We start from the raw sequence: 25,630 nt of genomic DNA on the forward strand, positions 1-25,630 counted from the left end.
ATCAGCATGTCGTTTCTCTTCAGCTTGGGCCTACCCTATGAATGCCATGCTCTTTTGCACAAGCGAATCTCTCTCTCTCACTTGTAGCATAGTTCTCCCCCCCACAGGGTAAAGAAGTTCTTTGCTCAAATTGAATCATTGGAAACTGCTATCAAAATGATTTCCCATTACTGTCCAGATAAATACTTTCCTATAAAATTAAAAGTAATAACACAGAGAAGTCTATTATATATTCACTTCTAGGTAGGTAAGCATCTGAGAATATAATATAGCTCAAAAAAGAAGTTGCCTGGATTCATAATGGGCACTTGCTAAGGGTAGAAGATCATAAATATTGAGAAAACATTGACAAAGATAAAACATCTTGAAAATTCCATAGGCTTTTCATTTTAGGATTATAGTTGAAATATGCATATAGCTTTCAGCTCATAGGATAAATGTGCTAAAATCTTACAAAGTAAGCTAGAGTAAAACATGGAAACACATAGGCATTTTTGACATTGGAGAATTGCAACTATGACTGTATAGAATGGGTAATATGTTCAATTTTCCAGATATTTATAATGAAATAAAAGGAAAAGTGATGGTTGTTCTTCCAGAGGCAAAATAGACTAAAGATACCACCCTACTTTAATCTATAGACCAGGATCGCCTCTAATTCACAGCTCTGCCTGCGACTGCCTTCTGAGTAGCCATAGCCAGCTCCAAAAATATTTTCAAATCATTGTACATACTGAAAAGAAATCACTGCCATTACAGCTAACCAGCTTAACTGGCAGGCTCTCTCCCCCCTCCCTCTCTCTCTGGCTCTCTCTCACTTTTTGTTTTTGAGATGAGGCCTTACTTCATAGTCACAACCCCTTTCCTCAGTTTCTCAGGTGCTGGGATTACAAGTGTGCACCGCTCTGCTCAACCCTCGTGAGTCTGAGTTGTATGTGCAGGCTGCTGCTCTGTTAGGTTTTCTGGAGTACATGTTATCAATCAAAACTTTCCATGTTTCTTACATAATTACACTGAGATATAATTTTGGGGAGTAAAAAGATTTATTAAAAGATAAAAACTGTAAATAAATATTAATACAAAAATGTGAGCATCAGCTACTTTGAGATTTCTTTTGTTGCAATTATGTTTACAAGGGCATAAATATGTCATGGTCAGGAAAAGCTTGCTTTTCCATCTTCTTTTCCCTTGTTTTGTGCTGCTGGGGATGAACTTGGGGCCTGGCATATGCTATTCACGCGCTCTACCACTGAGCAGAGCTCGGGCTAGGAAAAGGCTCTCAGTGATCAGTGGCTGGGGTGACACTAACATAAAACCAAGCAGATCGTACCTGTGTTAAGATTTATATCCTTCCAGGGTGCCCTGTGTCACACACTTAAACCACATAATACAGACACTTGAGGAGTAAGCACTCAGAGTAGAATTTTGGCAGACTAGAAAGGCCCTGAAATGTCTTTGGCATTGGGAAGCGAAGCTGAGATAATGCATTTCTTGACCATGTTACTATGATACAGTTCCTCCATCTCAGTGGTATCAGCAGGAGCCCAACAGGCTAGCTATGCTCCAATAAATGATGTGTCAACAGGATAGTACTAGAAAGTCCACAGGCTGCCTGAGAAAGTTGCTGGAATTATAGAATATGGATTATACTTGAAAATTATGGATTACACTTGAAAAATCCAACAAGGACTTTAGTCATTTTAGTTACATCAAAACTCTTTTTATATATAAATAGACATTTGCCAATAGAAAACTAACTTGATATTTCAATGAGCAAAGGAGGGGAATATGCTAACAATGGTAACGTTACTACTACTATTATTATTGTGCATAATACTGAATTGAGTTGGTGAGACAAGATGAGATACATATAAGGCAGGGTTTATGACGTACTGTACTCTTGACAACCCCCCAGTTAATCAATGGTCATCTTTCTCATGTCTAATGTACAGTCTCTGATAATCACGGATCAGAGCAGCAACCATGAACGCTCACACACAATGACCTCCTGCCCTGGGCAGCTGGGTGCTTGTTTACAATGCCATAGGAGGACTGGGTCAGAGAGCATCAGCGGTCAGTGCTACAGTTGCTACCAAAAGGCTGTAACTTACACGAATGCCACAATTCCAATCCCTACCAGGAGACAGGCTAGCACATTCGGACATTTTTTACCTACTAAGTAAAATGTCAGGAGACAGGCTAGCACATTCGGACATTTTTTAACCTACTAAGTAAAATGTCCAGGTCAAAAGGAACAATGTCAAGGTGTCGCAGCACGCTGTCTCCCCAGTTCATCTGGTCTTCACAAGGGCGCGTGGCCACATAAAATCCATTGCCTGTGTCCGAGGGCAATGTCCTGCTATGCACTGTACCCGTGTGGTAGCGGCGCTGGCTCACAGATGCGGCCGGTGTTCTCAGTGTTTGCCACACACCCAGCGGAGCTCATGGTCTGCCTGCAGGTCCCTCAGCTCTTCCACACTTCTCCAGCTGCACTGGCAGGCGTACGCCCGTGCTCCTTCCTTCCGGATCAACTTTGCTTTTAGTCTGTGGAATTCCGGCATGTTGTTTCTGTGGCAAAACAGACAGGCTTGAGCACAGCGTTCGTGTTTGGTGTTTAGGATGCAAAAGAAGGAAAAGCCATGCTTGGGTGTTCTGTTCCGACTGTGTTTCTTGGACAGCCATACTTGTTAATGATAATCTTCTAGACATGAGTGTCTGAAGAATTAGAGATGACAGGAATGGGAAGAGAACGGGAAGCGTGGAGGCTCACCCTACCTCAGACACTCACCCATGCCATAGAGGCCTAAGGCAAGTGGCAGAAAGGCAGTGGGCTTCTGGTGCATTAGCTACAACACACTTCCGTGACAAGGAAAACGAGCCGGAGAGTTCTCTATGCTCAGCTCAGTTATTTCTTCCCTTTGTTTATTTGCTTTATCCCCCTGCTTATTTGCTATATCAGTACCAAAGTGCCTATCCTGAAGTGTTAACGATGTAAAAAGCAACCACAGCAACCAGAAGACAACTATTAAAATGAAAACCATAGGCTTTGATTGTATTTAAGAATACAGAAGTTAGTGTAAGTTTAGTTATTACAGAAAACCAATTATCCTCTTTATGATAATTCATGTAATACGTTTATGAACATATCTTTGTCAAGCTAAAAATAAAACGTTGGGGGAGATGACACAATGCAGTGTGTACTTGCTGAAGAGGCCTGGTGGTCAACATCCTTACTTACTCTGCGGGAGAGGGCAGTTACCAGACTGCCCTCTGGTGGTCAATGCAGACCACGTTCACCACTGCAGTGTGCAAATTCAGGCACTGTTTAGCAGGTCAGAACCTAAGAAAACTCTAGAGACTTTCTGGGCCAAGTGTCTGAGTTTAGGAAAATGACACTCCTACCAGCAGTGACCTATCTAGGGTTATGAAGAACTAGGGGAAGAACAGAATAATCTGGTTTTATTTATCAGAATGAAAAATAAGCTCAGTAAAACTAAGTGAATGAAACAAACACATAATGAAACGAGCATATGGTTATAACAATGGAGCAGCTGCACAGCACCACCGCAACAGGCGCGCAGCTGCTGCACAGCGCCACCGCAACAGGCGCGCAGCTGCTGCACACTGCCACCGCAACAGGCGCGCAGCTGCTGCACAGCTCCACCGCAACAGGCGCGCAGCTGCTGCACAGCGCCACCGCAACAGGCGCGCAGCTGCTGCACAGCGCCACCGCAACAGGCGCGCAGCTGCTGCACAGCGCCACCGCAACAGGCGCGCAGCTGCTGCACACTGCCACCGCAACAGGCGCGCAGCTGCTGCACACTGCCACCGCAACAGGCGCGCAGCTGCTGCACACTGCCACCGCAACAGGCGCGCAGCTGCTGCACAGCGCCACCGCAACAGGCGCGCAGCTGCTGCACAGTGCCACCGCAACAGGCGCGCAGCTGCTGCACAGCGCCACCGCAACAGGCGCGCAGCTGCTGCACAGCGCCACCGCAACAGGCGCGCAGCTGCTGCACAGCGCCACCGCAACAGGCGCGCAGCTGCTGCACAGCGCCACCGCAACAGGCGCGCAGCTGCTGCACACTGCCACCGCAACAGGCGCGCAGCTGACACAGTGAAACAGAGGCTAGCTCGCTCTGTGGAGCCCCGAGGCCCCGCCCCGTCTTCCTGTGTTCTATCCACTCTCTGCTACCCTTAGCTTCATCAGATCACATCCTAATTCTAAAGATGGGAACAGCAGAGGTGGCATCTCCCTACCCTCCCTACCAAGTGTGTTACTGCCCCCTCTGACACGGAGGAGGAGGTCCTCCTTTTCCGACACAGACTCTTTTTCCATCAGTATTCAAGACCTCACTGCTTCCTTAACAGACATCCCTCCCTTTACCACATCAGCCTCAAAACCCCTGAACAGACCAGCCCCCAATTCTGCACTGGCTTCTTCCAGGCGGCCCTCTAGGACCACCATGTCCAAACGGATGCCTCAGCTGACCTTCAGAGACAGTTTCAACAGGACCTGCAACCCAATGTTTACGTTTGGCTTCTTCCTTTACAGGACACTATACAGTCCATCTGAACCAAGACAGGCCTGGCAGGCGGGTCCTGTGATGCTGCCTGTGCTGTCTCTGGTACATCTGCTCCTTTCTGCCTTCCTTACTGCTGTTAGTCACATCCCTTCACGGATTGTCATCCTTCTCCACTGGCCTGCTTTCCCTACGTGACAGCCCATTACCCTTTAACGGTTAAGAGCTTAAGCGGAGTGTGGTGGTGAATCCCTATAAACCGAGCACCAAGGAAACAGACAGGACGATGCCACAAGTTCAAAAACACCCCGGTCTGCTAAGCAAGTTCCAGGACAGCCAGAGCTACATTGTGAGGCCCTGTCTCACAATACAAACCAAACCAAACCAAAGTCTGACGAGGCCTCTGTCTAACTGGAAAGCTCTGACCCGTGAGCTACCGTTGAAGGGATTACATCTAATCCCCTTACTGTTGCTAACTCCTCTACACTACCTCAGCCCTGGCCATCTCTTGCTCTTGTTAAACTACTCACTCCTGACTTCCCACCATGCCATGCGATTTCCCCTGTCTGTGTCTTTGAAAATATCCCCTAAGTGCTGGGGACATAGCTCAGTTCACAGAGTGCTTGCCCAGCATGCACGAAGTCTGATTCAAACCCAACCACTAATAAACGAGGCCTCCCGGTTCATGCTGAGGTGTGCCTGTCACCCCCGTTCTCTGGCTCTACTGTCACACTTAGTACCATGTCCTCCACACCGTGTCCCCTCCCTCTCAGAACTGTGTGCTTCTGCACAGCAGGAACTGGGTGCTCGTCCTAAGAGTGGCCCAACTCGGTGCTGAAGAATGTCCATTGTCAGAGATGCTAAGGAGTTAGAGGGAGCAGATGCGTGGTGACCTGAACCACGGTTGACATGACCATATTGTCTAGTTGCTTCATTCTCTTGTTTTCTAAAATACTCTCGTATCTCGAGGGTAAAGACTGTATTTGTCACTGATTTATGCAACAGCCACCAATTCAGTTATAACACTATAATAATTCAGTAATCACTATTTTAGGTAAACTACTTTCTGGAGTAAATCGACTGGTGTCTCGTCTTTTCTTTTGTGAATAGGTCTGATCTGGAACTCACTGACCTCCTGCCTCAGTTTCCAGGGTGTATCTCCACGTCTGCCATCCTGGAAGACTGAGGCGCTGTACATTTCTCATGAACCAAGTCAATCCCTGACAAACTCACTCTGTGCCTGTGTTGATGTTGCACACTTTATTATCCTATGCTAGTCTTATAAAATTCATGCCCATGTTGGTGACTTAGAATTACTTGTTAGATTAACCCGAAGACAGTAAATAGCGAAAACCCAAACCAAACAAAGCAAGCAAGAAGCAAACAAACAAAGAAACAAATCCCAAAGGGGACTGAAATGTAATTTTCCAACTCAGAGTAGAAGGGGTTGAAGCTAAGGGTAGGTGGTCTGAGCCTGGGATTTTGGGACTATACTAGACTGTTTTTGGGTCAGGACTGTGGAACTTCTGAAATATGTTCACGCATGATGTACTGCACCTGGAAGGACAGGGCGGGTTTGGGGACAGAGAATGGGGTCGGATGCATCAGGAGAGGGGACCTGCAAAGGCAGAGGGAAAGAATGAGGGTACCAAGGGCTGATGCAGCTAAGCAGAGGTGGGGTCCATGGTGGGAAGGCAGGTTGGAAAGCAGTTGGACCATGGGCTCCTAAAGATGGCGTTTAGGAATCCCAGCATACATTGTGAGCAGAAGAAGCCAGGGCAGGACAATGGCATGCTCGGAGCTCTTGCTTAGGTGAGGAGGAGTGCCAGAGAGCACATGGCTGAATAGATCAACAGTGCAACAAAAAATGAGCCATGAGAAGCCCTTGGTACATTTTCACAGGCTGTGGTGGTTTGAAAAAAAAAAAAAAAAAGATGGCCTCAAAGGGAGGGGCACTATTAGGAGGAGTGGCCTTGTTGGAGGAAGTGTGTCACCGTGGGGGTGGGCTTTGAGTCTCTTTTGCTCAAGGTTCCCTCAGTGTGACTGTCAGTTTGACTTTCTGTTGTCTACAAGATGTAGGACACTTGACCGTTTATCCAGCACCATGACTGCCTGCACGTCACCATGCTCCCCATCATGGTGATGATAAGGGACTGAAATTCTGAAACTGTAAGCCAGCCCTCTCAATGAAATATTTTCCTTACAAGAGTTGCTGTGGTCATGGTGTCTCTTCATAGCAACAAAACCCTAACTAAGACCAAGAGCGAACATCCTGCAGAAACATACCTGAAGAACAGGTAATCACATGACTTGTCCCACACATAGTCATCGTAGCTCACTATCCGGAAGTCACAGGCTAGACAACGCAGTCGGTCACATGCTCTGGTCAGAGAGAGACAAATGCATTAAAGATGATTGCTATGTTTAAATAGGAAAATACAGGCTCAGATAACTGAATAGGAAACAGGAAAGCATGGATTAATGATTGTAATTGTTTGTATTAAAGGACTGTGTATATGTTTAAGCTTTCTGGCTGGATGTGGTGGTGCACTCCTTTAATCCCAGCATGGGGAGATATCCTAGCACTGTGAGTTCAAAGCCAGCCTGGTCTTTATATAGTGAATTCTAAGCCAGCCAGGACTACACTACACAGCAAGACCCTCTCTTGAAAAAAAGAAGCTTCCAGGTTAATTTTCCCATCTATCTGATAAAGATTTTGCATAATACCTGCATACATACACATACAAATGGGTATAATATGAACACAAAGCGAAGAGTGGATTGGCATATCAAAGAATGTGAATTGCTACCCTGAAATGAAACTGTCTTCCATAAACTGCCACTTCTGGAACCAGCACCTGTCTGTTTCCAAAGTGTCTGGCATCAGGGCTCTCATTTTCTCATTACACATGGTAGGTGAACTAGACAGTATTCACTGCAAATGAGCTTTTAGTGTGTTAGAAGAGGAAAGGTGCTTGGAATGAGATGGGGGCAGCCTGAACTGGCCTCAGTTACAATGTACCAGAGCATTTTCTTTAAAAACTACTGAGGTTATTTGAGGGAGAAAAGGATCCCGCTTGTATACTGATGGCAAAGATGCATGAAGAGCGAGACTATGATTATGTTGGAGAGCAAGGGCAACAGAGAGGCACTCAGTGACTGTGTAAAAAGATGAATGACAGGCAAGTCCCTGTAGGGACTATGTAGTGGAGGCATTATGTGTTATATGGTAACTGCAAGGAAAGTGATAATATATCTATTCTATATCTATATCTATATACCTAGCAAGGTTAAAAAGAATTAGGAATTGTTGCTGCAGCAACAGAAACAGAAATTTTCTCCATTATGTGAAATATTTAATAAACAAATTTAATGGATACATTTAATAAATAGTAGAAGTTGATGAATTGTTAAGACACACACAGGGAGGGGGAGAGAGAGAGAGAGCGCACATGCACAAGTATGAGCAGTGAGCACATACACAGTAATAGTGCAGAAAACTTTACAAAACAATTATCTTATATAAAGTACTTACAAGTGACAACAAAGTGAAAAAACTAGCAACATAATTTCCGTGTGACTAGTGGGCAGAACTGACATTGGCTCAGAGTACAAAGTGCTTTAGTCAAGGAATTTCTTTGTGACTCAATTTTTCTTTATATATTTTCCAATTTTGCTTTTGTTCTTTTCGATAGTGTGTTGTTTCAAAATATTTTACTAGTATACTGTTTTCAGTAATAGTTCTGTAACAAATAAAACAAACCAATTATTAGATTTTTTTTTTCCTTTTAAAATTAAGATACAGGCTAGGCAAGGTGGCACATGTTTGTAACCACAATACTTTTAAGATGGAGGCAGGGGGATCATCAGAGGCTACATGGTGAGTTCAAGGCCAGCTTGGACTGCATGAACAGTCTCAAACTTCAGATGTGTAACTTCAAAACTGGAATAATACTAGGAAACTTCTGATCTCAAAGTTCCCTCGAGAATTAATGCTTAATATATTTCTTTAAACAATCTTATTTTGCACACTAATCCCAGTTCCCGCTCCCTCCCATTCTCCCACCACCAACCCCCCCCCCCCATCAACTCCTCAGGGAGGGTGAGGCCTCCCATGGGGAATCAACAAAGTCTGTCTCATCATTTGGGGCAGGACCAAGGACCCTCCCCCTGAATCTGGGCTAAGCAAGGTTTCTCTCCATAGGGAATGGGCTCCAAAAAGCCAATTCCTGCACTAGGGTTACATACTGGTTTACTGCCAGAGGCCTCATAGATTGTCCAAGCTCTCCAACTGACACCCACGTTCAGGGGGCCTAGTTCTGTCTCATGCTGGTTCCCCCTCTACTCTCTTACCTTCTTCCACTCCCCCAGGCCTCCAGTTTAAGCTTAATATTTTTAAGAGTATTAATTACAGCTAAACATTTGTTTCCTAAGCCACTCCTTTTAAAGTTAGTGGTTGCTGCCGCGAGTCACTTCCTATGGCAATGCAATCCAGTTGCATTTTTAACACTTGAATCGGGTTCTGAATGTAAGTCAGGGAATACAAATGATGGTTCCCAAGGCTCCCATAACTTGTGTTCTTATGCAGATGTAGTTTATTACATGCTCACAACAGAGTGTTAACTTTAATGCCTTAATACATATGTGCAATTTGGCTGAATTATTGCTATTGTGGGAACCATAATTTACATTTTCATGACATTTTGTGTGTAAAATCTCAACCACTATGTTATATAAATTTAATTTAAAACTTAGTATTTTATCAAGTTTATTCACACTACTATGTTTTCTTACAAAGACCGTCTGATAAGAAAACTACAGCCAACTTGCAGCTAAGAAGTCATTCTGCTGCTATGATGCACCGTTAGACCATAACTAGTGCCAGCCAGCGGGATAATCCAGCCTTGCAAGTAATTCACAAACACATTAACAGAGAACTTGCTAAGCTTGAAAAGGATGCCTCAGCCTAGACGTGATGGAGCCCACCTTTAATCCCAGCACTTGGAGGCAGAGGCAGGTGGATCCCTGAGTTCAGGGCCAGCCCTGGTCTACACAGTGAGCTCTAGGACAGCCATGGCTACACAGAGAAATCCTGTCTCGAAAAAGCACAAGCAAACAAAAACAAACAAACCAAAGAAAGACAGGAAGGAAAGGCAAGGGTGCCCAGTCCAGTCCAGTCTTGTCTACGCCACTTGCTAACGACCATGTTCCCACTACTATTCCCCCAACTGGGCAGAGGCTTGCATGTTCACACTTTAAAACAGTCCACATTGAACGACTATGTTCCCACTACTATTCCCCCAACTGGGCAGAGGCTTGCATGTTCACACTTTAAAACAGTCCACATTGTCCCTGCATTGGGGCCTAACCCAGGAATCAAATGAGTAAAATAAATAGGCACAACACAACTGACGTTCTTTATGACCTTGACATAAACGTTAGTACTTAGTTTTGGGACCTATGAATATTTCTTTCAGAACTGTATCCTGCCCCAGTACACTACATACTGCTAGTTTTGGAACACATTAAAAAAATTAAAATTGAAATACAGCTAATACTGAATATGTTAGCCACATTGGAGTCATTGTAAGTCAAATATCTGTTAGCATAAAATAATATGAAATCATGACTTCAATGGAGAATAAACTAAGTTTTTCCCCTGTAAAATATGGAGGGACTATACTAAGGAAGGGTATTTATATGTTTATCCAACGGGAAAGCAGAACTGACCATGTTATGGATGTTTACAGTAGGAATACTCAAAATATAGTTCTCCCACATAACTGCCCAGACTCTGTAGTTCTTAGTTAAATCCCATCAGATGTACCACAAAGGGCTAGAAAGTCTTGATACTTAGAAAGTTTCAAAATAATATTGGCTGGCTAGGTATGGTATCACATGCCTATAATCTTAGTGCTTGAGAGGTATAGTCTGGGCCACAAGACACCGCACATGAAAACAAACAAACAAACAAACAAACCAAAGCAACAGTATAACAGTGAAAGCAGCGAAGAGCCCTTGTTTTGTTACAATGCACCCACTGATGCTGGACATATTACCTGGGAGCCTATTTTTTTTCAGGGCTGGGTGGAGAAACAGGATTTTGCTGTGTACCTATGGCTGGCCTGGTTTTACTCTATAGTCCAGGCTGCTTTCAAACTTGTGGCAAGCCTCCTGCCTCACACTCTCAAGTGCTGGGGTTATATGCATGAGCCAGTCAGCTAGGCTATCTAGAAGTCTGTCTTCCTTCCTTCCTTCCTTCCTTCCTTCCTTCCTTCCTTCCTCCCTCCCTCCCTCCCTCCCTCCCTCCCTCCCTCATTCATTCATTCATTCATTCATTCATTCATTCATTCATTCATTCATTCATGTCTGTATGTGTGGACGCCAGAGCTGGCTCTATCCTTCTACCATGTGGGTTTTGGGGAATCTAACTTAGGTCAGGATCTCAGCTCCATGCATTTTCATCCACTGAGCCACTCAGCTGGCTCTCCATAAATTGTCAGTAACTTTCTATGTGCCATGGGCATTTATTCTTCAAATTCTATCAATTCTATACTCTACATCTAAAATTTGACGTCTTTCCCCTCCAGTCAGTCATGCCCAGGCCACAGCTTCCTTTCTCTTTTTTCCTAGACGGTGGTGGCTGCAGCCTGGGTGCCTCTTTTCCTGGAACCCCTTTCTGCTTTGATCATCTAGCAATCGGGGACTTTTCCTCTTGTCCTGCCATATAAGGTCTCACGATATCTGCAAAAAGTATGTTTGCTTTTTAAAGGCGAGGCTACTGCGTGAGGCTCTAGAAGCTACTATTCTTTCTTGAGGGTTGGTGGTCGAGTGTCATGGTGACACAGCGACGCTGACCCTTTCTTCCAGGATCTTTACCTGCTCCTTTACTGGTCAACGAGCCCAAGGCTTTGGGTGTGCACTCCGACATTTAAAAGAAGAAACAAACAACAAAAGAGAAATTAAAATGGAGTAAGAAAGTGAATCTGTAGTATGTGAATAAAGCGCAGAGGACAAGAGGGGACATGTGTTAGGAAGGAGCACCATTCTCCACAGGGAACAGATGCTAAGATACTCAGGGGTAGGAGATTTAAGAGGGGAAAGACAAGTGTTCCAGTACAAACTGCACCTACGTCAGGGTTTACTCAGGGAAGAGACGGGAGAGAAGAGGAAGACCAGCACCTTCGAGAGGACACGGTGAGCTCAGGGGAAGAGACCAGGTGTTTCAGCAGGGTCCTCTGCTCTGGGAAAGCTGGGTGTGATGAGGTGAGAGAAGCTGGAAGTGGGTGACAGCAGAAACTGCTGCTGTGGTTCCTGGTAACCTGACAAAAGTCGCCTTAGAGATGTCGTAGCTCTGAAAATCAGTTTTTCTGTCCAGCAGGCAGCTTCCCAGGCTCCCAACTTTACTTTGGTCCTATGGCCTCTCCGTTCTGGGCTCCTAAAATTCACCCCAATCCATGCTTCTATTATATAATAACCTTTCAGAAGTCTGCTCAATATGTAGTAATAGTCCTTTCTTCTTAAAAATAAACAAAAATGAATTATTTTAGAAACAACTAGGGGACTGGAGAGATGGCTCAGAGGTTAAGAGCACTGTCTGCTCTTCCAAAGGTCCTGAGTTCAATTCCCAGCACCCACATGGTGGCTTACAAGCATTTGTAATGGGATCTCATGCCCTCTCCTGGCCTGTAGGCATACATGCAGGCAGAACACATATATAGGTAGGTGGGCCTCTACCAAAACCAGAACATAGGTTTGCTTACAGTCAGCTTTCTCCCAACCTGTGAAAACAGAGATAGAATGTACCTGAAGTGAGTGCCACCTTGATTCTAAGGCTAAAAGAGAACTAAATGAGACAGTAGGGTCTTGCAGGGGTGGGAGAGACAAGCAGAAACATGTAACGTCAAGCTTGAGAACTCTGGTTAACAAAGACCTTTAGCTTCTCATGTCTTCTGGCCAAATCAGTGAGGCCAAAGGCACCGCACCGCTGGATAGCTCAATCACTTCATCCACACGAGCCACTTTCTATGACTTAGAAGACAGCACATTTGCACTCTCCTGGTGCTCTGTAAGAGCCTGGGCGGGACTCAGAAAAGGGCTCCCATACAATGAACTGCAACCCAACACTGCAACCTTCTTTGTTAATCTAGGTCTTGTTATGTTGGCTCAGGCTGGCTTGGCCTTGAATTTGTAATTTATAGCAATCATCCAGCCCCAGACTCCACATGCTGGGATTACAGGCATGTGCCACCTGCACAACTCAGCCTTCAATAGTTACTTCCCAAGAACATTAAATGAGTCAGTGAAGTGTCCTTAGACTGCTCAGTACAATACGCGGCTCTTATAGTAAAGCAGACTGATGCCAAGGCAGTAAGACCTGTACTCTAACAAAGGGCATCCCAGCAAGGAAGCAGACTACCTTTCCCACATCCTACCTCTGTGAGGTGTGTGTTCCAATCCCACATGGAATGGTGCTCCCACTGAGATACACTGGGCTACAGCTACATGTGTCCAGCAGATGGAGAGAAATGAAATTACAACAGAAAAGAAACACGAGAAGTTAGTTTGGTCTCACCGAGTCCATGTTCTTGTTATCATATTATATGCTTTCCTCTAGCAGGCCAACTATTTCAAGGAGGAGATATTTACTACATGATCATTCTCTATAAGATATAACCTGCCTCCAAAAGCATTCAAGGAGTTAAAATGTGTCACACAAAAAAATGTGTGCCAATAATGTAAGGAATAAAAGTAAATACTAAAGCATGTTACAGAACATTAATTCTAAGAAACATTAACACTATTTTTTTAAACACAGCAGAAAATTATTTACAATAGCAATAATCTCCTATTTAATTTCCTTTACACTAAAGGGGTCATAGATCCTAAACACACTCCAGATATTGCTAGTGGTCTTTTGTTTAAGGCCAACCGGTGCCTTGTTCTTCAATGGCACTGTTGTTGAAATGGTAACAGTCTACCAGCCTATCCTCAAGGCCTCTGCTCACTCAGCCCAGAATTCACCAAAGCCATCTCAGCTTACCTCTTACTGAGGCCTTGAATGGAAACTCCGACAGATGTGTTACTTGAAGATTTGGATTTCAATTTTTGCTAAAAAACAAAACAAAAATAAAAGACCAAAGGTTTAGAGAACAACAACATTTTAAAATGATGTAAATAAAACATTTTGGTGGTATCCTTTCTAGATACCCAAAACCAGTGCTCAAGACTTTTTAAAGGTAAGCGGGAAGGAGAGCTCCCTGGAGAATTTGCAAAGTAAAATGTTTTTGGCCCAAGAAACAGATCTACTGCTGTTATGCAGGCTAAGATATAGTCATTTTATACCTCTTCAGTTAATACCAGGGTTCAATGATTTAATATAAAGGGCCTGCTACTTAAAACTTCATTCTGGAAAAATTCAATCGAGGAGGGGGAAAATCCCAGCCCCACTTTTGACGCTCTGAACGGTACTGATCTCAACTAAAAGTAAGCTCCTGTACAACCTCAGGGTTATTCATTTTGACCAAACGTAATGGCATCAAACAATATATGGCCACGGAAAATGAGAGCTACCTAGTCACAGCCACACAGTAGTTCCTTATGTTCTAGCAACACTACCGTCATTAGTGAGCATTTATTAAGTGTTAACTGGTACCAAGTAGCGAACATCATAAACCATCCACATCCTAGGACCACCGCCAGCAAGAGGAAGCAAGACAGGGAAAAGGCATCTAAAGCTTTGCAGACATACCTTCATTTCACTCAGTGGCCGAGGAAGCTTACTTAAGGGCAAAACTATTTCACTTTACCGTCTCTCTCAATTTTTATTTGATGTTAAACAGGAAAATATTGTGCTGCATCTGTAAAACTTCAACCGTGCACAGGAGTATCTTTTCATCTGGGAAGCATGTTTCCTGTACAATGCAGGATCACAACTACCTCGCTAAGCTGGCACACTAACATTTGTTGTTGCTTTGGGGTCCAAGAGCAGTTTAAAAAATGCAGTGAGACAGCAGAAGATGGGGTGAGGAGCAGAAAAATGAAAATAAAAAACAAAACCAATATAGAAATTCACATTCACTTGGGACTTAACCAAACCCACAGAAATAAGCTAGTTTGTTAAGACAAAGATAGTTTATTGGTACAAATTTATATAGGTACCACACTTACTATCCTTAAGACATTTAAACCTATGTGTGAACGAAAAGGATAGTGGTTCTATTTGGGAAGGAAGGCAGTACAGTATGATTTGCAGAGGTCTATATTATATTTTAAAATTTATCTTTAAAAAGCCCAGCTGAGCACGCTGGCATATGGGCTAACTAGTGAGACACTGTTAATTCACTTGGAGTCACAATAAAATCACTCGGAGTGTGTGTAGAAGCCAGAGGAGAAGGGAAGGGCCACTGTCTGGGGGATGCCTTAATGGAGGGGACATTAGAACACGGGTGACATAAAGACAGAAGGCGGATTTTACAGGTGCTAGTGGGGGTGAGGAGCGAAGAAGAAGGAGAAGGGAGGCTTAACCAAAACAGTGTATGAAAACGGCATGTGGAAACCTGTCACTCCGTACGCCAATTGAGAGGGGTCAGCTAATTTTAAAAAGTCCAGAGAATATAGAAAAGTGTCCACATGTGTAGAATGGGTAGATATGACAATGAGTTCCTCACATAGTGGTGTACAGGTGGCGGTTACTTTTTGAACTTTTTAAAAGTTAAAACAGATAAGCATTTAAAACATTAAAATATTTACAGTGTAGTGAAATCCACTGGTTTGGGGAATAACAGTAATGTCATTGAATTTAGACACTAAAAACGTTCCTATCCTGAAAGCTAACTGCTTTGGGCCTTTTAGAAATCTAAGGGTCTACTTGATCTGTGGTTGACTTGTCCACTTCAACTTTTCCCATTTCTCACTCTTGCTGAGACATTAACAGAGACACACACACAGTTTCTAATATTTTACTCTGTACACTCTTTAAAGTGGAGGTCGAAGGATTACGTCAGGTGGCTACTGTGCCTTAAACTTCTGAGGCTACTCTAAGCACCTTAAATAATGACAGAATTACTGTACACTTATAACATGACTTACAAAAGACTTGTTATCAAAGTTAGGCTCCTCAAATATCTCATTAATAAGACTGTCAAGGTCATCTTCTTTTTCACATGTTTCTGTTGATCTGCAAAGAAAACAGGCACACACATAATAAACCCTCCCACACAGATGACTCCAACAGTTTAAATGCCACAGGGGAGAAAGAAATGACAGACCCCCACACAGAACGCCTGGGATCCGGTGGATTGTGCACTCTGATGGAGCACACCAACAGCAATGTGGGAAACTCAGTGCTTATTACAAACAGTATGAAGAGGAAGGAGGAGGCTGCTTTGGATAGTCTCTGTGTGCACTGGTTCTAACCAAAGGCCAACCGTTTGTCAACAAGCTTGATCGGGAAGGCTGTGCCATTACTGTGGGTCCGAGGCACTAGGATCCTTGACATGGCCAACCTTGTGTCAATAACATACTTCAACCAAACACACAGAAATAAGCTGTTTGTTGAGATATAGTTTATTGGTACAAATTCATACATGTATCTTACTATTGTGCACTTAAGATATCTAAGATTATGGGGGGCCTGGAGTGATGGCTCAGTGTTTAAGAGCACTGAGGTCCTGAGTTCAATTCCCAGCAACCACATGGTGGCTTACAACTATCTGTAATAGGGATACATGCATGCAGGCAGAACACTGTATACATAATAAAAGCCAAAGAACCACCACTATGTGTCAGAATAGCCCAACAAACCACATTCTTCAAGGGAAGCCACCAGTGGATGATTAGGACAAACTACTGCTGGGGATACAGCACACTGGTAGAGTACCTGTTTAGCATGGGCACTCCTGGGTCCTAACGTCCAGCTACCACCCCCAAAAGGTGAACATTTACCAACTGTCAGGCAGACAGTGTCCTAAGGCTTTCATTCCTTCTATTGTTAGGCGAGGAAAAGGCACTGAGAGATCCAGCAGCTTGTGAAGACAAAGGGCAGCTCACATACCTACATCCTCCGAGACAACTGTTTACAGCTTTTATAGTGTAGACACTGTTAATCAACTTCAGAAGTTCATTGGGCCATTTTATGACTTGTTTTAGATTATTTTTTTGATTCAAATTCTTTAGAAATGTATTTACTTTGAAACTTAACACTAGGAATGTGTCCCTTGTGCCAAATGGTTGATACTATTATTTACAGGCTTTGCTTTGTTAGCTGTTCCTGTTCTCACTTTTATCCATCCTGTCTTTCACAGCATTTTCCTTTGCTTTAGAAGTATGCTGAAGACTTGTTATTCTAAGCAAGTAACAACAGCAGCAAACTCTAATCACTCTAAAAATTCCCCTGAAGCTACCATTCTTTCTTACTCACAAGTGGGGTAGCCTAGTCCATCATTTGATTTAGTATCTGTAATTCACATGGCTGCCTCAATCTTAGAACTACTGGAATCTGGGGTCAGATAACTCCTGTATGTTAAGAGGGGGCGTTACTAGACATTCTTGGCTGTTTAACAGGGTCCCTATCTACCTATTAGATGTTTATAGTATACTTCTTTTCCAGTTGTGATAACCAAAAGAACTCTGGCCATTACAAATCTTCACTGGTCTAGTGATACTGACCTAGTTGAAGTAACTTCATGTCTCTGAACTTTAGATAATGTCCCTATTGAAACATGTCTTTTTTTTTTAATATAAATTTTTATTTAATTTAGAAACAATCTTATTTTACATATCAATCCCAGTATTCCCTCCCTCCCATTCTTCCAATTCCCCTACCAACCCCCCCTCCATCTACTCCACAGGGATGGTGAGGCCTTTCATGGGGATCATCAAAATCTTTTACATCATTTGGGGCAGGACCTAGGCCCTCCCCCATGTATCTAGGCTGAGAGTATTCCTCCATAGGGAATGGGCTCCCGAAGTCCATGCACTAGGGATAAATACTGGTTCCACTGCCAGAGGCCCCAAAGACTGCCCAGACCTCCCAACTGACACCCACATTCAGGGGACCTGGTTCGGTCCTATGCTGGCCCCCCCAGCTGTCAGACTGTGGTCCATGAGCTCCCACTTGTTCAGCTGTCTCTGTGGGCTTCCCCAGCATGGTCTTTACCCCTTTGTTCATCACTCCTCCCTGTCTGCAACTGGATTCCAGGAGTTCAGCTCAGTGTTAGCTGTGGGTATCTGCTTCTGCTTCCATCAGCTACTGGGTGAAGGCTCTACAACAGCATTTAAGGTAGTCATCATCTCATTATAGGGGAAGGGCATTTAAGATAGTCTCTCCCCTATTGCTTAGATTCTTAGCTGGGGTCGTCCTTGTGGATCTCTGGACATTTCCCTAGTGCCAGATTTTGCTTTAAACCTATAGTGGCTCCCTCTATTAAGGTATCTCTTTTTTTGCTCTCCTCTGTTCTTCCCATCTTTCAAACTGCTTGCAGGTCTAATGTTCTATCTTTGGTTTCATCTCTATTTCTCTCAGCTACAGTGAACTTATTACCTTAAATCATTTAAGTCTCTTTCAGAAGCACATGACCTAGTTGTATATGAGGTCTTTTGAAAAAGGGTCTCTCTCCTTTCTTTCTTGTTTTTCTTGAGACATGGCTTCTCTGTGTAACTGATGTGGCTGTTCTGGAACTCACTCTGTAGACCAGGCTGGCCTCAAAAATCACAGAGATCTGCCTGTCCCTGCCTCCCAAGTGCTGGGATTAAGGGCGTGTGCCAGGCAAGACAGGGTCTTACTATGCAACTCTCAAAGACCACTCTGCCTCTGCTTCTGGGATTAAAGATGTGTACCACTGGGCCCAGGCTATAATGTTTCCTCATGACATCCCTCCTTTGGTTCCAATGACATACTGTCTAGAATCTTTTCTCATATAATCCATGAATTTTAAGAGGCAGATGGATCTTGAGGCTGGTTTTTATTTAGAGACATGGTCTTACTAATTACTCAGTCTGGCCTCAAACTCATCCTTAGATCAGTGCTATCAGGTCTACCTCAATTTGATGAATGAAGAAATAATAGAATCCAACCCACTGGGTGATAGTGGTAACACATACAGGGGATTTAGCACACAGAATAGACTTAGTAATTGTTAGCTGTTGCTATTATAGCTATCATCTAAGAGATGGCATTATCTTAAGTATTCACATCTGTATCACCCTGAACCACTTTATTACTCTTGTAATATTTCACTCAACCCATGCTGGTCTTTAAATGAACACAAAGCCATTCAAATACTTTTTCTTTCGTTCTTTCTTCCTTTTTAAAATCATTTTGAACACTTCAACAAATTGCATGCATTTACAATTTATATTATGGCTATTTCTGGTATCCAGATGTAGTATGGCCATTTATCATTATTGTTTGCAAAGCTATGATTTTAAGAGATGGTTTCAGCATTTTCATTTGTAAAAAAGATAAAAGTTATACCATGCAATAAGCAGGTAGTCTGTCCATAGACTCATAAATGGCATCCTTTGGCTCAGTGCAAACATTCTATACTACAAAGGAATAGTACTTAAAGCCTGACTTTGGGGATTTGTTGTTGCTTTTTGTACAGTTTCCAAGCACTGTGCCGGATAAAGTTTTAACACAAATAGTTACAGTTCTGATTCACTAGAGGCTTGACATATGTGTTAAGGTGGATAGCGTGAGCACGTGGATGGATTCTAGTAGTTCAGAAACAGGCACGAAAAACAGGCACAAAGGTTGGGGAGATACACACACACACACACACACACACACACACAGAGCCATCTCTTCAGTACTGAGTTGCCTGCTCCAAGACAGCCTGTGCTTCTCTATACTGGTCCTAGGGTGATACACTCTCTCCAACCATAAAGGAACAATTAAAGAGACCACAAGCTGCATAAACAACCGAGACATGGAAGACAGCAATTTATAAGTTAACAGAAGTATACTTTCATAAACATTCAGCCAAATGGGGGTTGGCCAGTTAAAAGCGGCCACTTTAGTTGTCTATTTTTAGTTTTAGTTTTTGGGACAGAGTTTCTCTGTGTAGCCCTGGTTGTTCTGGAACTCTCGTTGTAGACCAGGCTGGCCTGTAACTCAGAAACCTGTTGGCCTTTGCCTTGGCCTCCTGAATGCTCGTTATGAGTAAAGACATGTTCCACTACCGCCCAGCTAGTTGTCGATTAAAAACATGCTTCGGAACTTCTATTTTGAATGCTTTTAGAATCTTTTTAATGCTTCTCTCGCCTCCAGATTTAATTATTATAAACAAATGTGATGGTAGGTTCAGTTTCAGGTAATACTGCAGAACCACAAAGGCTCCGACCACAGTTGCAAAGCTACTACTGTTTTACCACCCGCCTTTCCCAAAGGTTCTAGGCAAGCGACACATTTCCAAAGGATTGTAGCAAGGGTTATTGCCGATCCTAACCCCGCACTTTAAAGGGTAACGTGATGATGCTTTCTTTTTGTTGCTGTTCAAACCCGGGAAGACTTAAGTGTCCTCAAATTTCGACCTGGATCTGCTGGGTCCCTTAACTTGGAGCCATGGGGAATGGCAGGCAAATGGGCTGTTTAATTCAGGTGTTTAAAGTGGATACTTCTTTAATACTTTAGTCTCACCTAACTCCCCGGGCTGACGTCAGACAACTATAACACGGGCTGGTTTTCTAACAATTGGCCTAAGGGTTGCCTGGTAACGGGGGATGCTTCAGCTGGGCGGGGTGCGCTTGGGCCCTCGGGATCCGGGGCCGCGGCTCCCGCGGGCTCGCCCAGCGCCGGGGGCGGGGTGATGGGTAGGCCACCGAGGGCGAGCACTGGGGTAGCGGGGCCCAGGCCGCGGCTTGGGGCCCAGCAGGGCAGGGCCGTGCCCGGGCGTCCACCCGCCCGCGTTAACCTGAGCTTCTCTTCCTCCTGGGCTCGGGTCCGGTCTCCGCTGTGGGTGCCGCCGCCGCCGCCGCAGCCCGTGGGCCGCTCGCCCAGGCCCAGCCTCAGGGGCTCGAGTCTGCAGAATTTGGTCTCGACTTCATCCAGGAGCTCGTCCAGGTCCTTCGCCATCTTGACTCGGCGCGTCTGGGCGCGTGGTTTCCACGGCAACGCGAGAGCCCGTCGGGGCCGCTGGCCCGGCCCACCGCCGCCGCGCGTGCGCAAACCGCCCTGGGCCTCGGACGCGCGCAGCCCTCGCACTCAGCTTGGTGGCGGTCGGGGTCGCGGCCGCTTCCGCCGCCGCAGGCGGTCTCGGTGGGTCCAGCCTGTGCGAGCGCGCTGCCCTGGGCTTCGAGCAGCCTGTCGGCCCGCCCGGCTCACGCTCTCCTCTCGCTGCGGTGCCTGACCACAAACACAGCGTCACTCCCCACCCTGTCCCGACCCCAGGCGCTTCAGACGTTTGCAAATGTCTTTAATTGTTCGGGCAGGGTCCGGGGCAACCGCGAGTGCAAAACAAATGCGTGCAAAAGCAACCTCTCTTCCCGTAGTCGGCAGGATTCGAACCTGCGCGGGGAGACCCCAATGGATTTCTAGTCCATCGCCTTAACCACTCGGCCACGACTACTGGCGATGCTAATTTTGGCAGGAAGATTCTATGTAGACTCTGCTCTTGCCACACTCACCCCAGCCGGGATCGCGGTAAAACACGGCCAGTGCGGCTTAGGTACACGCGCTCGAACGTCACAGGTCCAGTCATTTTCGTGGTTTGAAGAATTCTAAGAGCCATCTGTCCATCTTGATCCCGTCATATAAATGAGTCCCGTCATATAGACGAGTCTTCAAGGCTAGAGTCAGAGGGATGGAGGGGAGGGAGGGAGGGAGACCTTGCCCATTGATGGAGCCACTTCCAGTAGGGACGCTGGAATTGCAGGCCTCCGGCCAGCCTCCCACCTCCCTTCCTTGACAGACATTTTTCTCTCGTTAGCAGTTAAATTGTTATTACCTATCAATTGAAATGTGTTATGCATGGTGAGACTGTCTCACCGGGCTGTAAAGCATCGCTCTGAAGAGGAATATGAACCGCAGCGCAGAAAACACGAGTGTTTCGGTTCTTATGCTTTGAACAGTCATTCTCCCTCCCTCCCTCCCCTCAGTCATTCTCTCTCTCTCCCTCCCTCCCTCCCCCCTCTCTCTTTCCCTCCCTCCCTCCTTCCCTCCTTCCCTCCCTCCCTCCCCTCAGTCATTCTCCCTCCCTCCTCCCTCCCTCCCTCCCTCCCCTCAGTCATTCTCTCTCTCTCCCTCCCTCCCTCCCTCCCCCTCTCTCTCTTTCCCTCCCTCCCTCCTTCCCTTCTTCCCTCCCTCCCTCCCCTCAGTCATTCTCCCTCCCTCCCTCCCTCCCTCCCTCCCTCCCTCCCCTCTCTCTCTCTCTCTCTCTCTCTCTCTCTCTCTCTCTCTCTCTCTCTCCAGTCTCACCACAGAGCCTAGGCTAGCCTTAGCACATGAAATCCCTCATATGTCAGCCTGCCTGGTGCTGGTTTTCATCATAGGTCCATATTACAACACCACTATATAAAGACAGCCAGCTCACATTGCATTCCAAAGCTGAATTAGCAAAGGAAGCCGGCACTCTGAACTCGGGAGACATTTGGGCCAGACGATTTATTAGTTTCATTTCTTTAATTCGTTTGAAGTATTTCTAACTTTCCTGAGAGCGACATGTAGTGGCGTGCTAGAGTGAACAGTAGCTAGTAGCTCATCAGAGGCCTTTGGACAGATGCCTTTTTAGAGGCCTGTTGTTAGGTGCAACCATTTTTTTTTTTTTTTTTAAATGAGATTCTGTAAATTTGCAGTTATAGTAAAATAAAGGCGATGTTTAGCACACTCCTGGCTGTATTTCTCATGGTTACAAAGGCGATGTTTAGCACACTCCTGGCTGTTCTCTCATGGTAACAAAGGCGATGTTTAGCACACTCCTGGCTGTATCTCTGCATGGTTTTGTTGCTGTTGAGGCTGCGTGCATGATACAATTTGTAAGGACTGTGGGTTTTTCCTGGGGTTAGATCTGGGAATCTGTTGTCATCCCTATTTCGATGGGCTAGCTTGTGGCTGTGGCTTCCCCCTCATCGTCCTAGGGGCCTGGGGTTTGTTGAAGTTGTAGACAGTTATTCTCCACGCTTTTCAGTTGTCTGGATAGCTTTTTCTTGATTGCTCTCCCCTCTTTTCTCAGACTGGTCTTTTCTTATTCAGTCACAATGAGAGACTTCTAATTCACCATTTTACCTTGGAAGTCATTTTCTTTTAAACTGGTGGAACTAAAGTTATATTTTTGTGCGTTTCAATTATGTATATGTGTCTTGGCTGTGTGTGAGTATGCACACTGTGTTCAGGTGCCTGGAGCAGGGGTGGTGAGCCTCAGAGTGTTCGTGCTTGCAGTAGGAGTAACCGCCTGCATCTCAGATGTCTGCTCATCAAGTTTACAAAAAGTAAGAAAGAACAGGGGTTTACTACAATCTTATCCTTGTACCTGGAACAGACCCCAGTAGAGACACAGGAAGCCACTTGGAAGCGGTGGTAGCGGTAGCGCAGGCCTTGAATCCCAGCACCAGGGAGGCAGGGGCAGGCCAACCTCTTTGAGTTGGCTCTACAGAGCGACTTCCTGGACAGCTTCCAAACAATACAGAGAAACCTTGCTTCAAAAAACCAAAAACCAAACAAAACAAAAGGCTGTGCTTGGGCTGTTGAGATGGCAACTCTTCTGCTCCTCCAGATGTTCCAGGCTTTTCAGAGGTTCCAGGCTTGATTCCCAGCACTCATCCTGAGTGGCTCACAATTGCCTGTAACTCCAGGTCCAGAAGGATCCAATGTTTTCTGACCTGCACAGGTGCTCATGTATGTGTGAGTTAAAACAAAACAAAAAGCAAAACAAAACTAAAAAAAAGAAAAAAAAAGCACCTTAAATTAAGGATTTGTGAGTCCTTGTCCCAAGGTTTTGAAATCATTCTAAGGAGTTCCCTGTAGTTCATAAAAAAGAGGCAAATGCCTCAATTTAATTAACATGGTGAAGGGAGCATGTAATATATTATTGTATGTATTTAGTATTCCAAAGATGTTTAAAAAGGTTTTTATATTTTTGAGGATTTTATACAGTATATTTTCTATCATATTAATTCCTGTCCCCCAAGCAACTTCATGTTCTTCCTTTGTCTTAAAAACAAACATGAAAGAAAAAAGCTACTAAAAACTATGGAGTATGATTTGTGTTAGCCAACTGCTCCTGAGCAGGAAGACTACTCTAGAGTGTATTTCGTATGCTCAGTGTCATTCCATGGAAGAAAACCGATTTCCCTCCCAGCAGCTGTTACTTGGGAATCGCTTGACTAGGGGTGGGATTTTGCTCTTCCTCCCATGCTCGGTGCAGGGATCTTGTCTGGCTTGACTGTGTGCAGGTCTTGCTGCTGTCACAGTCTGCGAGTTCACATGCACAGCCCTGCTGTGTCTGGGAGATGCTATTCCCTTAAAATCATGCACTTCTGGCTCTTAGAATCTTTTTACTTCGGATTGGCTAGTTTTATGTCAAGTTGACAGTGGTTCTCAACCTTCCCAATGCTGAGACCCTTTAATACAGTTCCTCATGTTGCTATGACCCCTTACCATAAAATTATTTTGTTGCTAATTCATAACTGTAATTCTGCTACTATTATGAATCATAATATAAATATCCATGTTTTCCGATGGTCTCAGGCAAAGGGAGGGAACCTCAATTGAGAAAATGCCTCCACAAGATACAGCTGTAGGGCATTCTCTTAATTAGTGATCAAGGAAGGAGGACCTGGCCCATTGTAGGTAATGCTATCTCTTGGCAGGTGGTCCTAGGTTCTATAAAAAAAAAAAAAATCAGTTTGAACAAGCCTTGAGGAGCAAACCGGTAAGCAGTACCCCTCCATGGCCTCTGCATTAGCTCTTGCCTCCAGGTTTGAGTTCCTGTCCTGACTTCCTTTAATGGTGAATAATGATTTGGATGCATAAGCCAAATAAACCCTTTCCTCCCTGTGGGTGTTTGAAAGAAAATGTCCCCCACAGGGAGGGGCACTATTAGGAGCTGTGGCCTTGTTGGAGGAAGTTCGTCACTATGTGGGTGGGCTTATAGGTCTCTTATGCTCAAATTACACCCAGTGTCACTGTCCACTTCCTGTTACCTGTGGCTTAAAATACGAAACTCTCAGCTCCTTTTCCAGCTCTGTGTCTGCTTGCATGCCACCATGCTTCTCACCGTGACAATACTGGACTAACCCTCTGAAACTGTAAGCCGGCTCTAATTAAATGTTTTCCTGTGTCATGATGTCTCTTCACAGCAATAAAACCCTAAGACACTTTCCAATTTGCTTTGGTCATGGTGTTTATCACAGCAATAGAAATCTGATCTTGGGCATGCTCCTCTTCTGGATAGATTACTGAGCCTTGAGTGAAGGAGTGTGATAAAGACATCCCATTCTAAATCTCCTACTCTCTGCACATTGTCCAATTGTGGATCTTTGTGTTAATTACTGTCAACTACCAGAAGCTTCTTTGATGAGAGTAATGCTCTGATCCACGAGTATAGCAACACGTCATTAGGATTTGTTTTATTGCTATGTTCCTTTAATAGAATCACAGTGGTAAGTTTTCCTCTATGGTCCAGGACCTATCTAGTCTCATGTTCTTGGCATAATTAACAATATCAGGTATAAGGCCGGGTGTTGGTGGCACACACCTTTAATCCCAGCACTTGGGAGGCAGAAGAAGAGGCAGAGGCAAAGGCAGGTGGATCTCTGTGAGTTCAAGGCCAGCCTGGTAAGCTAGTTCCAGGATAGGCTCCAAAGCAATACAGAGAAATCCTGTCTCAAAAAACAAAACAAAACAAAACAAAACAAACAAACAAACAAAAAATCAGGTATAGCTTTCATCTCTTGGAGTGGGCCTTAGTTCCAATCAAAAAGTGGTTTGTTTCTTCCCTATATCACTATTATATTACTTGCAGGTCAGTTGTTATTGTAGTTTGCAATGTTTGCAACTGGTAGTATGGCACCTGCTAGCATAATGAACACTAGCCAGTATTTGTGAAGCTTCCAGTTGAGTAGCAGCTCAATTTCTCCATCTTCTATGTCATAACTATCTGGTATCTTCA

The 25,630-nt window shown here is 44.7% G+C and overlaps 2 protein-coding genes and 1 non-coding gene across 3 annotated transcripts in view; 1 reads left to right on the forward strand and 2 right to left on the reverse strand.

The window, feature by feature from the left end:
- The window catches only part of Ints8 (integrator complex subunit 8), a 439,588-nt gene that overhangs the window by 306,995 nt on the left and 106,963 nt on the right, over positions 1-25,630 (forward strand). The window lies entirely within an intron of this gene.
- Cfap418 (cilia and flagella associated protein 418) lies at positions 1,025-16,023 on the reverse strand. The gene is made up of 6 exons (XM_051199311.1): positions 15,942-16,023; positions 15,615-15,832; positions 13,567-13,634; positions 12,959-13,024; positions 6,810-6,905; positions 1,025-2,568 (listed from the first exon to the last, which is right to left on the reverse strand). The coding sequence occupies exons 1-6, from the start codon at positions 16,021-16,023 to the stop codon at positions 2,415-2,417; spliced, it is 684 nt and encodes a 227-aa protein (XP_051055268.1). The 3' UTR covers positions 1,025-2,414.
- Positions 21,010-21,091, reverse strand: Trnas-aga (transfer RNA serine (anticodon AGA)). The gene has a single exon. It is a non-coding gene; the product is annotated as a tRNA-Ser (tRNA).

The sequence above is a fragment of the Phodopus roborovskii genome, unplaced genomic scaffold, assembly GCF_943737965.1.
Source record: "Phodopus roborovskii unplaced genomic scaffold, PHOROB, whole genome shotgun sequence".
NCBI classification, from domain to species: domain Eukaryota; kingdom Metazoa; phylum Chordata; class Mammalia; order Rodentia; family Cricetidae; genus Phodopus; species Phodopus roborovskii.

Bases quoted from the DNA above. Each gene is read 5' to 3' on its own strand.
- Cfap418 (XM_051199311.1), bottom strand. From the start codon at position 16,023: ATGTCAAGGATCCTAGTGCCTCGGACCCACAGTAATGGCACAGCCTTC. The intron at 15,833-15,941 runs GTTAGAACCAGT...GTGCTCCATCAG, and splicing joins TGACAAACGGTTGGCCTTTG to AGTGCACAATCCACCGGATC. The intron at 13,025-13,566 runs GTAAGCTGAGAT...GGACACATGTAG, and splicing joins ATTCAAGGCCTCAGTAAGAG to CTGTAGCCCAGTGTATCTCA.